This window comes from Chroicocephalus ridibundus, chromosome 4 (genome assembly GCF_963924245.1).
Source record: "Chroicocephalus ridibundus chromosome 4, bChrRid1.1, whole genome shotgun sequence".
In the NCBI taxonomy this organism is placed as follows: Eukaryota; Metazoa; Chordata; class Aves; order Charadriiformes; family Laridae; genus Chroicocephalus; species Chroicocephalus ridibundus.
Window position 1 is genome coordinate 41,038,815 of NC_086287.1, and position 17,042 is coordinate 41,055,856.

Genomic DNA, 17,042 nt, shown 5'->3' on the forward strand with positions numbered 1-17,042 from the left:
CTGTAATAGTTTTCATCTGGCAAGAGTAAGACTAAAGTAGACTTGCCCTTCGGCTGGAAACAAACACTGACTTTGGAAACTACAGGATAAAACTGTAGAAACATCAAAGGTATTTCAGGCCCGGCAGCAGGAGACCTCGAGATGTGTCACTCAGACCGAAACCTTCCGATGGTTGTGCAGATTTTCAACTTAAGAGCGCAGCAAAGTGATTAATGGGCCATTACTCCTGCTGTCTGCTGCAATTTGTGCATCTCTGGCAAGGTGATCTACTGTCCCAACACGTTCCTTAACTGCTGTGAAGTTGGGCCACAAAAGATCTGTATCTTTTACATCTCTGTCATTAGCAGAGGGAATGAGAAAATACACCCTTCCTGGCCAAATACACGGGAGACGAAAGGTGAAGAGCCCTTGTGTTGGGTGACAAACTGCAAGAGTTTTGACTTTAAAAGTATGTGTAAGTAAATAAAAATCTCCATCTAAGGCTGTAAATTGCTTCCACTGTTGCTCAGACAGATTATCCTAGTCGGTCAGCCATTTAGGAATTCAAAACATTGCTACAGACTTTCCCAGCTTAAAAATAAGTCTTCCACATCATCAGAAACATGTAGGAGCTAAAAAAAGCTTCTTTCTGGAAAGAGTAGAGATCTGCCCCGTAGGACATACTGAACCAATTCTCGCTTCTCATGCTGCACTAAAAGGGAAAACAGGACGGCGTGCAGGTAAGCGCATCCCACAGCAGAGCTGGCATGTGGGAAAGGCAAACTTGGGGAATACTGACTGTTTAGAGAGGGCTTAAAAACACCTCAAAGCACGTTACTTCCTTTCATTCCAAGATTGTTAAAGCCTAGATCGTCTTTCCTTTTTCTCCCTCCAAAGCTTAGATATAGGCGGGAAGCAGACTGTTCTCATGCTTTGGAGAAAATATATAACCCAAACCAGGAAATGCCAGATCTGGCCATAATATACTGGAAATGTCACTGAAGCAAAGAGCATTGTGACATCCTGAACTGGGGACAGTTTCATTTTTGCTTTCTAGGCACCCAACACTGCAAATCTCTCTAGATCCTAGAGGGAAGAAAAAGGTACGGGGCTCCTTGAGAAGATGTAGAAACCTCAGGAAGGGGAAAATCAAGTTAGAGGAGGCTCTTGCCTTGGAGTTCTCTGTTCCTCCTGCAAGGATGTGTTAGTTTTCTTTCTGTTGTTTTAACAGGCTGCATAAAGATCACTCTGAAACGAAGCCCCAAAACTTCCTTCCAACGTCCAAAGACAAACATCAATCAAAAATGAAGTGCTTTCCTCCAAGGATCTTTGTTCAGCAAGTCCCAGGCGACATCAAGTTAAACCAGACAGCTGGACAACAAAGAGACGGGATCAAGCAGCCAAAATCAGGGACCATCTTGCTGCTACCAACCACTTGTTTGGTTCCCTGCAGGCTGCTGATGGAAGAAAGGATCCCTGCTGGGTGACAGAGGGGTGGCCGGCCCACCGGGACGGCTGCGGCTTCTCAGCTGCTACCCATCAGTGGTACGAGTCGTCCAAGCTCAAGTGGGAGAAGTCACTTCCATTAACATATTTCTTAGGCTTGTAGGAGATAGAAGTAGAAACAGGTGATGAACTTTTATGCAGAACCTAATGGGTATTTAGGGTATGAAGGGGTTTTTGTTTGCTTGTTTTTAAATACATTTCAACTCCTTTCCCCTTCCGTGACAGAACTCAGTTCTGAAGCTCATGGTGTTTCTTTCTGCCGTACATCCACATTTTAGAGTTCAAAAACGTATCTCATGAGTGTTTAACCTTAAATGCTGAGGTAAAGCTGAAGCTCTTTAAAAAGATGCCTCAGGATTTCCTCGAAGCAAATTTTGTTTCAGGGAAGCAGAAGACTTTCCCAAGTCTTCTTGACCCTTGACCAGAAGACGCCCAAGACTTTCCCAAAGAGCATATGGTTTGGCCATTTTGAAATGACCAGAACGCAAACCCTCTAAGTATGCAGGAGCTGGTGTTTGCAGCCATTAATATTGCTGTAAGCAGCTGCGGTTTGCAAAGTAAAATGCTGCAGACCCCTGGCTCATAGTAAAGCGGTCCCAGGGGTAGACTCTACCTAGAAACGAGCAACTTCCATAGCATCTGACCACGAAAGTGCTCAGCATATAGCCAGAGGCATCGTCTGGCTGCGAAGGACCTGGTCCCCCATCAAAAGTTCAAATTCAAGCAGTTTTTTGCCTATTTATAAGAACATAGAAAGTGGTTTTTGCTCATTTGCACCACTTCCAAATAGCCAGTGTGCAAATGGCAGCTTCAGCAAAGGGGCAACTCCGATCGGCTCCAAAAGCAGCAACACCACCAACCTGTATCTGTGCAGCAGCTCCAGAGGTGCCGGCTGATAATCAAGACTCGAACTGAACAGAAAAATATTCACGAAAGAAAAGCTGAGCCTGCCGGCCATATCCCTGAACAAACAGCTCACTGGCTTGGGCATTCATTTAGGAGGTTGTTATTACGTGTCTACAGGAAAATAATAAAAAAACCCAACCATAAACACTCCAGCCAATTTAGAAAGGGCAATTCTCCCAGGTTCAAGACAAATGGACTGCATACAGGGCTGGGTCAGCATCTCCCTCTTGCTCCCTGTGCCAAAGAAGATCACAGGAGGTGGAGAAGGGAGGAAGATAATCCTCTGGCGTTTTCTCCGCAAACTATAAACCGTCAGAGCTGGGCTCAAGGCCCCGCTCCAGTATTTGGGGAAGTGTTTCCATTTCCTTTCCCCTTTGCATTTCAGACAAAAGAAGAACAAAGCCCAGTCCTGAGTAATACAATAGGCTGATGCTTAAGATGTTTTGGACAGTCGAGTGAGAGGCAGGAGACCCAACTTCAAGTCCTTGACCTGAACCAGGCAGAGAACAAGCATCAAATTCAGATTGCTTATCGCCTACGACAACGTAACACACTGACATCTCTCTCGAGATTTCACTGCTCCTGACCTGCACAACCACTGAAGAAAACTTTGGCAAACCCAGCACCTGCCATAACCAGTGGGGTTTTCTGTTGGGGTTTTTGGTTTGTTGTGTTTTCCCACTAAAAAACTGCCATTTTCTCAGTAGCTGTTTGAAACAGAGTCCTTGTTCGCATTAGTACAGCATTAGCTGGGTTAAGTAGTGCACCCCGACACAGCAGTGCACCGATGTGTTTTATAAATTATGCATGTGCTAGAATTAGCTTATTAGAGAATTCCCAAAGAACTAGGCGCATATGCACGTAGTGATTCACATGTTGCAGCTATTTGCATTACTCTTTGGTACTCTGCAGTCCCTGCAGCAGAGCACCGAGTCTCCCAGGTTTGGCAAAAACGTTAGGAGAATCTGAGTGGGTGAAAATGAGTGAAAACATCAGGTGTAAAAGGTACCTCTCCCCATAGCACCGCCTGCGAAAAGAGATGAAAACTCACCAACGTGGAGCATTTTAACTCAATGAAGACATAACAAAAATCCTGTCTTGCTCTTGTGCGCAAACAGCAAAATAAATCATAACTGCAAATGAAAGCATCCCAGGACCTTAGTAATATCAAGCCACATCAGCTTCTGGTGGCCACAGTGAGCAAGAAACCCCCATCTGTTCACTAGGATGTGACAATGCAAGCACATACAAGACCTCAGAAGTAGACCTAACTACATTTATCTTTTAAATATTTGAGGAAGAGTGCTTTTCTAGCTAGTTACCAAGTGACATGGCTTAAAACAGAGATTAGGACCAGGTTTGAATCACTTATTCTATTACGAAACTTCGGGAGGAAAAAAAAAAAAATCCACTGCAATTTTTGGAGAAGAAATGGTTCTGAAATTAGTTGTCCTTCCCAATTATTACTCCAACTGAGACAGGCTGGATTTCGGAACAAACTGCAATCAACTGGGATGCCCATGCTCACACGCCTGTGCTCTTCCCTTCTCAAGGCAGCTGGATCTTTCTGCACGTGCTTTGCCTGTGAGGAAGCGCTGCTCCTCAACAGCAAAGCCTGATCTCCATTGAGCCACTCATCTTGGAGAAGACTCACCGGCTTTGGCAAGAGGATCACTCGGGAGCTGCAAAAACCCCAGCAGAGCTTTGGCTGACAGATACCGTATCCTCCTGCATCTTTGAAAGTGGTGAACGCCCCAGCCCAGAAAAGCCTCGTGCTTTCCTGCTTCAGAGGAAGAGTCAGCTTTGACTCTCTCACAAACAGGTTGGCTTGACATTAATTCTTTTAACAGCAAAAGCTGAAATAACCTTGTAGGAATATAAAAAAAAGAGTTTCTTTAGAGATCAGTCTTTCTCTGTCCAAAGTGTTATGAAGAGACATAAGGGATTTTTTCTTTCCCACTGATAAGATTTTCTGGAGATGAACTGTACAACCTGGCCCAGTGAATTTCCTGCCATAACAAGTTGCATGAGAAGTAAGTAGTGGCTAGCTAACAAGGTAGTTCAATATTTACACAACCTTTTCATTTCTAAGTACGTGGCACAGATTTTTAGAAAAGGTGAAATCTCTTCAGATAAACTTGCAGGATTTTCCACTGAACAGGTTCCTCTCTTTCCTCAGAAATGGGGAGTGGCAATCCCAAACATCCAGCACCACTCACATCTCCCAGCCCAGGAAACCCAGCACAGCACCATTAGCAACCCAGTGTCAGGGAGAGCCGCCGGACGCACGGGACCAATGACAAAGCAAAGCCACCTACAAAGAGCAGCTCTTTTCACTGCTGGCCACCTGCAGCAGACATGCTGCTTGCTTGCTTGCTTATTTTTTTTGGTCTTTTCCAGATACCGCAGCTGCCTAGCGCTGATAACATTTCTTTATGTCATAAGGTGAACGCACTGATTCAGAAGTTACAGTTCTTGCGTGCACTGAAATTTCCTGTGAACAAAAGGTTTTGATTGCGGCCTACCTTCCTCCTCCTGCTTGACAGAAACTAGAAATAACAAGCCTGCAGACAGCACGGAGGGCCGTCTTTGGGGAAACCACAGCACACCTTTATGCCCAGAGTCTGTACAGGAGTGTTAACACCAAACCTGGGAGTTTTTATTCTGCTTTTGAAAACAAACAAAAGAACCAGAGACTGAGACCACAAGGCATTTGAGAAAACACTGAGAAAAGATGACCATGTCGAAGGAGAGCGGAGATGCCCATTCACTAGCAACCTGGGCATTCTTCAGAGGAGAGCCAAAGAAGTGACAGCTGAGAAAATTTTCCAATGCAAAGAACTTTTAAAAAATAAAATAATAATAAAAAACCCCTTTTGACTCAGCAACCTCAGGATTTTGGTTAAGACTGAGCATTTACAATAAGGTGTTTATACAACCAAGGAGAACACTCCTATAGTGATCTTGATTGCAGCGATCTAAAATATAATCAGAACAATTTTTTTCAATAAGATAGCAATGTATCGGCTTATCCTTATTGCCACTTTCACCCGTGTTTGAAAACAACCCTTTCTTTTAGCCTTCTTACACGCGTCTCAAAAATACGACATCATATCTTATTCCAAGTTCTCACTTAACAAAGCTGACCAAGTGTGGGCAAAGTCTATGGCACACAGTAGTTGTAAGAAAATTTTTCAGCTTGCGTTCTTCGCTCTCCATCCCATACCTTCCCCTCCCAGCATCCCTTCTGAAGTGCTCCTTTACTTTCATCATGTTTTAACGGGGCATGTTCCTTCTTTCCCCACGTACTGGGTAGCTGTGCACATGAAATCATTATTCTGAGACCAGTGCTGTACAGCAGTGTACTGCTAGAGTCATATCGGAAGATAAAATCTCATATTCCTTAAAATAATTTAGTCCTTCCTCAGTACTGGGCTTAAACGCCTGTGACAATTACTCGGTTCAAAAGAAGCCTCTTTTTATGTTGCCAGTACTGCAAGGCACAAACACAGAGTTTTCGTGTCCTCTATAGGTGGTTTCATTTCCCTTCACACACTGACTCCTCTTACCTTGGTGCTAAGGAAGCAAGAGCAATTCCACCAGTTTCAGCATGCCGGAACTGAGAGGACTCACAAGATACTCCATTAAAAACAGAGTCCAGGCAAGAAAGGACTCCGTCCACCGGAACAGTATGTCAGTTCACGGCAGCCAGAGCTACGCTCTTGCTCAAGTTCTGATTGCCAGACTTGGAGTCCCAGAGTCCTCACACGTGGGGACATTTCTCTGAGGCTCTCCCTTACACACACAGCTCTGTGGAATCCACCTACCAACCCACAGTTTTAAATGTTTGCAGCACAGTATCGGAAAACCAACCCTGATCTCCAATGCCAACCTATTTTGAGCTTTGGGCTAAGAAAATTGCTAAAAAAAGCAGTTTTCAGACTTTACCAAGTGTTGCTGTTAACATGCATCAGTGACGTTATCCATTCTTCTGCTATTTTCTCTGTGACCTACTGCCTCCACATGGGGGAAGGGGAGGGAACAGTCAAAATATATCCCAACACTCAGAACCATATCCTTAATAATCATAATGATAATAATGAATCTCTATGTGTTAAACTCACAGAAAGGCATGTTTCAATGCCTGATTTTTAATAGCCCTTGGTTAGAGCGAGGCCTACAGAGTGATACCTTCCTCTTGGCAAACAATCACATTTTAGTATAGTGATGACACTGGGTTATTCAGTTCTTTTCTTTAAAAAAAACACACTCACAAAATTGAATGTCACCATGGGAACAGTCTAAAGTTGATTTTGGAAAGAGGCTCATTTCCTACAGCTTTTCTGTTGGCATAAAAATAATGTCACTGAACTGTATCAGAAGCAAGTCCTTTATGAAGTATCGTCTCTAAAGATACCAGTCAGTTCTGAAAATATCCTCCCTAATGGCTGCAGTTCTTTAGTTTCTGAAGCAGAATAAAGGGCTCAGACAGGTTTCTTCCCTGTTTTCCTCAACAAGAAACACACCCCAAGCTACCACCAGTGTGATCTAATTCAATCATTCTTCAGCCTGTAATGTGTAATAAGTGTCAGTATGGAAAAATTCCTTCTTAGAAGAACAATTAAAACTTAAAGCAGTCATCCTGGTTGGCTGGCTGAACAAACGACACATGTTCACACAAGAATAATTCAGTCAACCGTCTTAATAAGGATTTACTTTAAACAGAACCTTGTATGGGTACACTAGACTCAGTCTCATTAAGGAGTAAGTTGGATTTTTATACAGCATGAACCATTGGCAATCTAAAACAGACCCACTGAAGAATGGAATGGAGAATCAAACGCAATGTTTCAGACCCAAGCTCTATGTGCCTTTAATAACTTCTTTTTCCTTTTCTTTTTTTTTTTTTTTGAGAGAGTGCACACTACGACAGACATTTGCATTTATCATGTTTTTAACTTCTTTTCTAAGGATGAACTCTCTGAATCTGCATCTTCCAACTCCGCTCTGTGTCTTTTCAGTCCTCCGAAAGATTGAGTGCCCTCACTGCCCGTAGGATGCAAGTCAGCAGTATCCTCTCTTGTGCTCACGTTGTAGCTGTTGGAGTCCATTTCAGACAGGCAGCAGTCTTTGTGCAAGCTCACACCCATCTGTACAAGGTTGCCATTATCAGCATTTGAGCGCACCTGTAGTCCTTGCGTCACAGCCTCCTGCTCTCCAAAACTCTGTCCGTTGCTGAAGCACGAAGGGCGAAGATGCAAGTGGCCGTTATTGTGGTTAACACAGGAGGTCTCGAGGCTCCTCTCCTCACTGTCATCAGTCTGGTTTCTGGAGCAGTGACCCGACATGCCACAGACGGCAACAGTGGAGAATGGAGGGACCAGTGAGTGATGGCTTGATGCTGGTTGACAGTTCTGACTATTTTTCTGTTCCACATGTCCTGCTGTCTGAATGCAAGGTTCTTCAGTACAACTATTTAGCCCTTTGCGGTTAGCTTTTCCATTGAGCTTTGTAGTCTCAAAAGAATGCTCTATACCTCCACTGCTAGTGTCTTCAGATGTGTTTTCTTGACCCTCCGTTCGCCGCTGATTGTCACATTCATGCGCTTGACCATTACTAGAATTTTCTATCAAGCCACATTCTTTTAAAGTTTCTTTGTTGTGGCCTTCAGTAGAAAGAGCTGGGGAACCTTGAGGAACTACTGAACTCAAGTTCCTAGCATCTTCCTTATTTAGCGAGTGTGCTGTACTGTGCCTTCCACTAGTTCCTGGTTTCCCTTCATCATTCTCTCCATCTCCTCTGGAGGATTCACCATCTTTACTAGCTGAATATGATATGTAAGAATAATGAAGCCATTTGTAAGCTTTGTAAATCTTTCTCTCCACCGATTCACTGTCTGAACAAGGAGAAGTCCTTTCTTTGAGAACTTCTTTGTTGGCTGAACTCCTTTCTGGCGAAGAAGCTGGAGAAGAAGAAAGATCATCTACTTTGATCTGGGGGTAATCATAGATGTCCTCACCTATGTAGGGGGTCACATTCTCTGTGTTAGTGCTAGTCCTTTCCTCCTTTTGCACCTTCTGTCGGCGCCTCAGCGCATTGCGTTGCCTCATAGATGTGCGTCGTTCATTCAGTTCCTCTTCATCTTCTGTACTGCTGCTGGAGCTGCTGGATTCGTTCTCCTCAGGGCTGGGGGACCGTGGCCGTGGGAAAAGGTCCGTATCTAGTTCTGGCTCACAGGTATTGTCATCAGAGTCAGACTCATTGGAAAGGGCCAGGAGACGTTTGTCCTGATACTTTCTCAGTGCAGAGAGCCTCTGCTGACGGGAAGCCACGTCTTCTCTGGCTGAGGGGGATTCAGTTGATCTTAAGGCCCTTAAGTTATAGGCAGTTTCATCAGACTCTTCAGCCACATGTGGTGGGGAGTGATGCAAAGAGGCGGAAGATTCCGACTCGCTGTAAGCGGAGCGTTCGCTTACTCCTGCATGGAGCTGCAGGATTGTGCTCTCACTGAGGTCACTGTCCGAGTCAGAACTCCAGCCCTCGATCTCCCGGCGCACAAGGGAGTCAAAAAAGGCCATCATCCGTGGATCTTCCTGGACTGACTGGTTGGCATAATCATGGGACAAACCACTACCACTGTTCAACACAAGACTGATGTACTCTTCATGAGTGTAGAGGCAACGTGAATCATCCTCAATTCTACCATCCAGATCCCCTGTGCAGTCAGGCTGCTTGTAAGGACTCCAGATCTGTAACAGAAAACAAAAAAATATGTACGTCTTCGAATTCATAAGCTATTATAAGCATTTGAAATAAAACAGTAGTGCAAATACCCATAACAATTGCAAGTTCCAGATTGTTTTTATTAAATTTTACGCATCAGACCCATACTTACAAGTATTACAGAGATGTGGGGTTTTTTTCTCCCCTTTTACAAATGTGGTTTTCCTGCATCTACTTCACCCATCCAGAATTTAAAAGCTTTCAGACTGCAGATTATCCATCATTTCAATATTTCATTGTGTAACTATTTCTCCCAAATTGCAGGGCTCTATTTTTATATAACAGGGGATGCTTACTCACTAACGGTAAGAATAGTTTGTTGCCTACAATACAGTCTTAGCACTAATGAAGGCACTTGTTTCCCAGGAAACTAGAGTTGCTTGTGCCAGTGATGTAGAGTAACATTTCAGCCAGCTGCATAATCAGTCACACCTGATCAGCAGGCAGGGAGCTGAATGTATAGAGGTGAAAAGCAGAGCTGCACTACTCCCTTTAGGGAACAGTTGTGAAGGAAAGAAAGCGTCCAACGTCCTCTCAGGACACAGCAGCAGTTTGAGTTAGTGGGAAAAGGTAAAGGAGAAGAGTTTTACTGAAAGCTACTTTTGAAGTGGAGAGAGTAACATGGTGAGGTGTAATGACTTCACCAATAGCAACAGCCTTGGCTGTGCTATCTAGCCTTCCCTCAGTTTTCCTGGTGTGGAGGGGAAAAGTGCTGGGGGAGCGGGGAAGCCCCAAAGAAGATCCACCAATATCCCTAAGAAACTGGTAATCCACAGCACACGTAGTAGCTGGATCTCCTTACCTTTCTCAATTTTACTCACAGATTTGGGGACAATTTGTTTAAGGCACTCATTGGACGACTATCACTTTATTCTAGCTCAATTGTTAACGTGATGCGCAACACTTACAGGAAGCCAAGCTAGTATGTAGCTTATCCACAATACTACCTTAAAGTTCTGCTTATAAAATATCTGATTTCAGTCGTGCTTTGCTTTTAGCACACTAACAAGCTCAGGGAAAAAAAATCCTATGCCAGCTGTCTATACCAGGGTTGGCCTTTCGAGATAGGGTTTTGCAAAAAACATCCAACTCTTTCCCAACAGAAATCAGTCAAGTTTTGTTCCAAGTAGACAAAACCACTAACAAAAAAAGTATTTTGCCTGTAAAAATGAGATAATCAGCACTCATCTTACAGATACGTAGTTAACACATGCAACATAATCTGATACTACCATGACAAGCACTATAAAAAAAGCCCACGAGAATGCAATTTGGTATTCACAGAAATTTTCCCATGCTTCACCTCCTAAATACAACATAGGGAAGAGCCTTCTCTCAGTGGATGCCTGAGAAAGATTGTTGATTTGGGGATACACCAAGTTGTTTAATAGAAAAATAGAACTCTACCTGCTCAAAGGACTATTCTGAGTTGCTGCCTTCTTGATGATTTAACTAGCACGTGTTCAGTACCTTCTCTCACAATTTATCAGATCTTTTCCCCTCTTTGTCCCACTACTGAGCATTTCAGCAAGTAGATCAGACCTTTTTGCATTTCAGAAGCATATACCTTCTTGTAAATGCTTCATACAGTATGCGTGGACAAGCAGGCTGGCATGCTCCTTCCTCAAATAGTCTTAGCAGTGTTAGATTGATCACTAGGTTTTATAAAACTATTTTTTTAAGCAAGAGAATTAGAAAACTCTTAGATTCTGTATGAATCAATATAAGCGGAGGAGAGGTAGTCTGCTCTGAAGTCTCTCTGGCAAAGGTCTGTTTTATCATGAAAAGTCATCTAAAAAGGTACATAAAGTGTGCACAGAGAGATTTGACATCCTCATTAGTGCTAACGGATCTTTCTGCTCACTCTGCAAGCATCAGAGAAAATACAGCAGTGTTAAATATTGAAAAGATAGCTACACTATAAAGAGTCTATAGTGAGGCTTTTCCCTTCCAAGACAGATTTGTTCAGAGAGGAGGAGTAAATAATAAAGAGAAGTCACAGGAATTCAGGATGAATACCTATTTGTACAGGATCAGATGTCTCTGGAGATTGATACCCCTACTTCTTAGACGTTGCCATGAGGGAGTGTGAGGGCCTGCCAGAGTCCCAGAGAGAAATCATACTAAGAATCTATCCTTGGCAGAACCGGGAAGTCTTTAAAATGGCAGCAACTGGTGCAGTGCTCTCCATGGCATCCAAAATGGGCTTCTTTGTAAATGGAATGCCTTTGCCTTTTTCTCATCCTCTGACTGATGCCATGTCAAGGAAGGATGTGAGCAAATTGGAGAAAATAAGTTGGCAAATCATCCCACTGAAGCAGCAATCTATCATGAAGTTCTTTCTCTGTGTGATGATTACGGAGCTGAATATTACTCAGTGATGCCCCAAGTATGGATATAAAAATAGGAACAATAAAAAAAAAGGGGAGTACAAAACTGGTTCTCTACTTCAGCAGAGATGCTTCAGAGAACGCCTTTGAATTGCTTGTATCGCATGATGGCAAACCCCCAAATTTTACAACAAAAAAGTAGTTATGCCTGTAGCGTGAGAATAATTAAAAACAGCTATATTAGATTATCTGATTAGGCAAAGGCAGCTAGCCACAATGACATTAATCTGTCACCATATCAACGTGGGCAAATAGACTTTGCTATCTTTGATATACTGATGATTTTTAAACAAATGGGACCTACAACAGTACTGCTCAGTTACACAGTACTCCATTTCCAATACAAAACAGTATTTCTTTCTGAAAATCTTTATGCACTTTATCTATTTTATCTTTTCTGGAACTGTCTTCTAGCTGCGTAATTCTCTCTAAGCCCCACACATCAGAGGGAATGCCTCATTTATTTCTCCTGCACAATTTGTTTTCCTGACAGTACATCCCAATGTCTCACACACTTAACTGAGGGGAAAGTGTTATTTTTCTATTTGATATTGCTTTAGCCTTTGTGGCGAATGTTTGCTGCAAATAATAATTTTAGTTCACAGCTGTGCTTTTCCATGCAATTTTACTGAGGTTCAGGTTTTTGAAATGGAGGGCAATGAACAGTTCATTTGGGTTGATGTGTCCAGCACACACTGTCTGGAGTCAAGGCTTCTAGTATCCTTTACTAATGAGCTTGTTAAGTCTTATTTTAGGTTTCTGAAACCTCCTTACTTGAATATTCACACACCCCTCCTCGTCTTACCCATTGTATTCTCAGCCCCAGCCGCAATCAAACCCTAAATCATTGAGTTACTGAATTATATTCTTGCAGGTGCTTTACAACAAAATAGAACTAAAACAAAAAACCCATAACCACAAAGGTCAAAATCATTCTTGTGAATACTATTCATTTCAGCAGGGCTAGGCCTGAGATGAATTTGTATCTCATTTGCAATCAGCATTAAAATAGCAAGCGTGTTGGCAGAAGCACGTGGAATTATTGAATGGCTTGTCTGTATCACGCCTTGACGTTGGTGCTATCAGTTCCTCACTTCCAGAAGTACTAAATTTAGGCCAGCTAGTCTAAAAATTAAGGGCTCAGACAAACAACTACTTGAATCCACATTTTTAATTCATCACAGAGTTTCTACAATTGAGGGAATGGAATACCAGCCAGTGAAGTTATCTTCTGTAATTTAATTCCAGAAAGACTTTTAGAAGACACTTGAAGGAGAGTAAAAGGAAGGACACTTCTTAAGGAACTGATTAAAAGAAAGAAACAAATAAAAACCGACAAAATAAGAAAACATAAAAAAACCTAACTACCATTTTTATTTATGGCTCTTCCTCTTGTCATCTCAAGTTCTCCGAGCGAGCACATCAAGCATTTATATGGGGAAAGACAGCCAGCCATGCAAGGCAAGGACTTGTGTTCCCAGCTGTTTTTAATGCAGTAATTAGCCCCTCAGAACTGCTGGTGGTGTTTTGCCTGTTTTGCCCTTCTGCTAGTGGCAGTTACTAGCCTTCAGCCCACCTGTAGAAGTAGCTGGAATGAAGAAGAAACCACCATTGTATGGTCACCCACAAATGGCTGCTCAGTAAGACAGTACCTTTAAAGAGCGAAGTCACGCAGATCAGACAAGATATGAGCCTTAAAACAACCTGATCCCCAAGCGAGGCACGCTACAAGCTGAGACAAAATGACATACAACAAAAGGGTAAGAAGTTCTGGCTCACTAATAAACTTAATACATGAAACGCCCTTCCCTTAATTTGTTTCTAGCTTGCAATGTTTGGGGAATTCAGTTCCTTCAAAGCAGCTACACAAGTTCCATTGCACATACTGCGACACAACAGGCATTCTCTTCTAAGGAAGCAGTCAAGCAGAGGTGTCTTTGAAAGAGTTACACAACCTGTGACTGGAGCCTTAATCGAACTAACCTTTTAATCACTAGGTAAAAAAAAAAAAAGCCAAAACCCTAGCAGATGTACACAAAAGCAACACAGGGGATGTTTATACCAATGCTAATCCAACAGTCTAAGAACACTCATGCAGGAAGGATTCATCGGGTGAAGGGTCAGCAGATCTAAAACCCAAAAGGGAGAATTCAGGCTGTGAATCAAGTTCCCAAAGCAAAAAAAAAAAAAAAATGCCTCTGGCAAAACTGTTGTTAAACAGTGGCAGTTTCACTGCTTGAAAATTGAAAAATCAGTGAGCTGCTAAGACTGTTTGATGGACTTTTGTTCAAAGCCTGGATTTGACAGATTTGCGATCAAACCTGTCAGAGGGACACAGATGAAGAAAAAAGTAGAAAAGCAAACCAAAGTATCAGTGGAAGGTAGAAGAGAAGGAAAGCTGAACTACAATCAGAACCCAAATGCTGATAGTAGCTGTAATGCAAGTGAAGCAGCTGGGCATTGGGCCATGGTCCCAGGGTTTTGGGCCAGTTCTGGTACATAAGTTGCAGACCACTAACACATTCCTTTGCAGGACAAGTTCATTCAGTCAACTTGTAGCTGACTAAAGCATTTACTAATATTCAAATGACCTCATTTATAGCCACATGCAGGTAAGACTTTTATGAAATCATTCAAAAAATAGTTAGAAGTAGCATCAGTTCTCATTAGACTACTAAAAAATTAAATAGTTCTGCTTTCTCTCATCCTGTTGATAAACCATAATTATAGCAAAATTTCTATGGCAGCAGAACACGAAGTGCATTAGTGTAGCATAATCCCCTCCCTCACCACCCTCCACCTCTGCTATTAGAAATGACAAAAAAAAGTTTCTGCCTTGCTCCCACAATACTGACTGTCTTTCCTTAAGGAAAGGAAGTTTTAGAACCTAACTTTGTTATCTCTTTACATTCCACATAAAAAAGAGCACAAATTTTCTAAAAATACTGTACATTGCTGGATTCAGAATAGACATATTGTGGAAGCTATTAAGAGTCCTGTTTCCTCTGGAAGCTCCAGAAAGGTATGTTGAATTGATTCAATGCAGAAGTGTGTTCAAAAATTATAGAAGGGCTCCTGAGGCAGTATTTGGGCCAAATTCAGCTAGGTCAGGCTAGGCTAAGGCTCAATGAAGGCTCTCTTTGGAGAGACTTCATTAAATTTTAGCCCAAAGTACCAGAAGTCTTAGGAGATGACATGTTACAGCTGTGATCAAACTCTCCAGAGAAGGACTGTTTGCATGATAGTTCAGTTATGTACAGAAAGAAACTGGAAAAAAAAAATCCTTTGTCAAGGTACAAATTCAGGATAATCTGATATTATCCATTATATCTAAAACCTTTAAAATTGAAACAGAGTTTACAGTTGAAATGCCCATTAAAAATTTGCATCAGTTTAGCCAGCAAATGAGACATACCACTTCACAAATAACTAAGATGAGAAGACAGGATGGGTGTGAAAAAGAACGATGCTGAGCAAAACAAAGCATTTCTTCCTGAAATATTGAAAGAACACATTTTCTGATAATTAATCTTACCTTTATAATCTTTTCAACGCCAGAAGAACAGATCATGTAAGTGTGGGGATTAAACCGGACTTGGTTTACAATTGACCGATGACCTTTCAATACCATAAAAGCACCATTGACGACCCTGCCAATGCCACCTAGGGGAAAAGCAAGAACACACTGAAATGAATAATTATATCTTCATATTGCTTCCATTCATAATCATTTAAAGTCATATTATATTTGACAATGCACTTCAGCTTTATTTTGCAATATTTTAAGGCCTACGTTGGCTGCAGAATTCCAATTTTATGAGCAATGCCCTATGAAAAGCTGCAAGTTTGATGAAAAGCATCCTTCTTGCAAATTAGGACTTGGAGGCTAGCTTTAGTTCAACTATCTAAACAAACAATGAAGGTTTTTGACCTAATATGACAAGTATGTGAATAAGAACAACATACATACATAATGAAATCACCAGTGAAACCATTGTGCCTAAGGCATGACACTACTCACAGTTTGTAAATCTGAAGCAGAGGCAAATAAAGAGGTTGACTTAATTAATAGCTATACTCTGTTTTTTAAATTTATTTTTTAAATCAGCAATTCATTACTGTCACAGTTGACTCTAGTCTGATGGGTAGGAATCTAAAGGAGGCAATCTTCAAGGCTACAAACCTGAGTTACTACTTACAGCAGGACTTAGTATAGCCTTCCCTAGACCGGGATCTATAACAACTCGTATTTCCGTGAATCAAGCTTAGAGAGGGATCTGAAATAACATATCTGACCAGTGGGTTACATCATTCTTTGTCACAAGGCAGGGAATTAGCTGAAGTGGAATGCTTTTGTGCTAATGGCAAAACTCAAAACAGAAGCCAGATAATTTTTCTGCTTGGTCATTGGCTCTTACTAGGTCTATATACCAAAGCACGAAACTGTCCCACAGTAATTTTTTATATTAATAGATTCACACAATTAAAACCATAAGTTTGTTAGAAAGTACACCTGTGTATCTGAATAAACAAGTGTCAATCAACATGCTATGATTAACATCTTCAGTGAAAGAAACCAAAACTTTTAAAAGAGGGAAAGTAAAACCTGAAAACCACTTCAGAGGAAAACAATCTTGCTATTTACAACTTCAAACGTCGTAAGCACACTTTACAGAAAGTTAAAATAATTTCATTAGCTTCTGTGCTGCTTATAGTCATCTCAACACTAAACAAGTAAACTTTATGTTCTTCTCGCTGAAGATGTTTGCTATCCTCCTTTGTCCTCAACAGGAGCTCTTTCAGCTGAAATAGCTGCTGCCTTAAGCCCTGAGCCCAGTGTTGAACAACTTGTCTTCTAAAACAGAGAGTCGGAGTTCTCCTGCAATGCACATTTTCCTAAAGAAAAACTTGCATTAACACTAAAGAGTAGCAAGATAGAAGGGTCAAAAAAAAAAAAAAAAAAAAAAGGCATTCCTATATCACCTTCAATTTGTCCGGTTACATAAATGATAAACTGCAATTAGTGAGGTTGTGTTCAGCGCCTTTCCTCTTAGAAAAAGTACTCTATCCCTTCTTCCACTCATAACTACACTCTGAAGACCAGACCAATGCATACATGGTGTACAAACCATGATAAGGATTTAGAAGCAAGGAGTCATCCAGCTCCTAAGAATCCAGAGACAGATCTTTTTACTGCTTTTGTAAAGTGTTCTGTTTGCACAAATGAATTTTTGCAGACCAAACTGCAGTCTCATGGCACTTTGCGACAGAAACGAGCCTGAAGAAAGGAAAAGAGATAGCAAGTAACCCCAAGGACCAAAACGCATGGCCATTTTAAAGACTTTGTATATAGAATGAAAGCTCATTTGAAATTAAGAAAACTTGAAAGGGAGACAATCACTCCAGTTAACTCCTAAATACGTTCATCGAAACTGCACTGAGACTGAGCTACCTGGACCAGTTCTGTAAGTTCTGCCT

At 41.7% G+C, this 17,042-nt stretch overlaps 1 protein-coding gene across 3 annotated transcripts in view; it reads right to left on the minus strand.

Moving 5' to 3' along the window:
- Positions 1-7,078: 7,078 nt before the first annotated feature.
- The window catches only part of DCAF5 (DDB1 and CUL4 associated factor 5), a 74,976-nt gene continuing 65,012 nt past the window's right edge, over positions 7,079-17,042 (minus strand). For all 3 annotated transcript variants that reach the window (XM_063331321.1, XM_063331322.1, XM_063331323.1), the window contains exons 8-9: positions 15,100-15,227; positions 7,079-9,140 (exon numbers count right to left, since the gene is read on the minus strand). In XM_063331321.1, the coding sequence (XP_063187391.1) occupies positions 7,338-9,140; positions 15,100-15,227 (1,931 nt within the window). In that variant the 3' untranslated portion in view covers positions 7,079-7,337. The remainder of the gene's footprint in view (positions 9,141-15,099; positions 15,228-17,042) is intronic.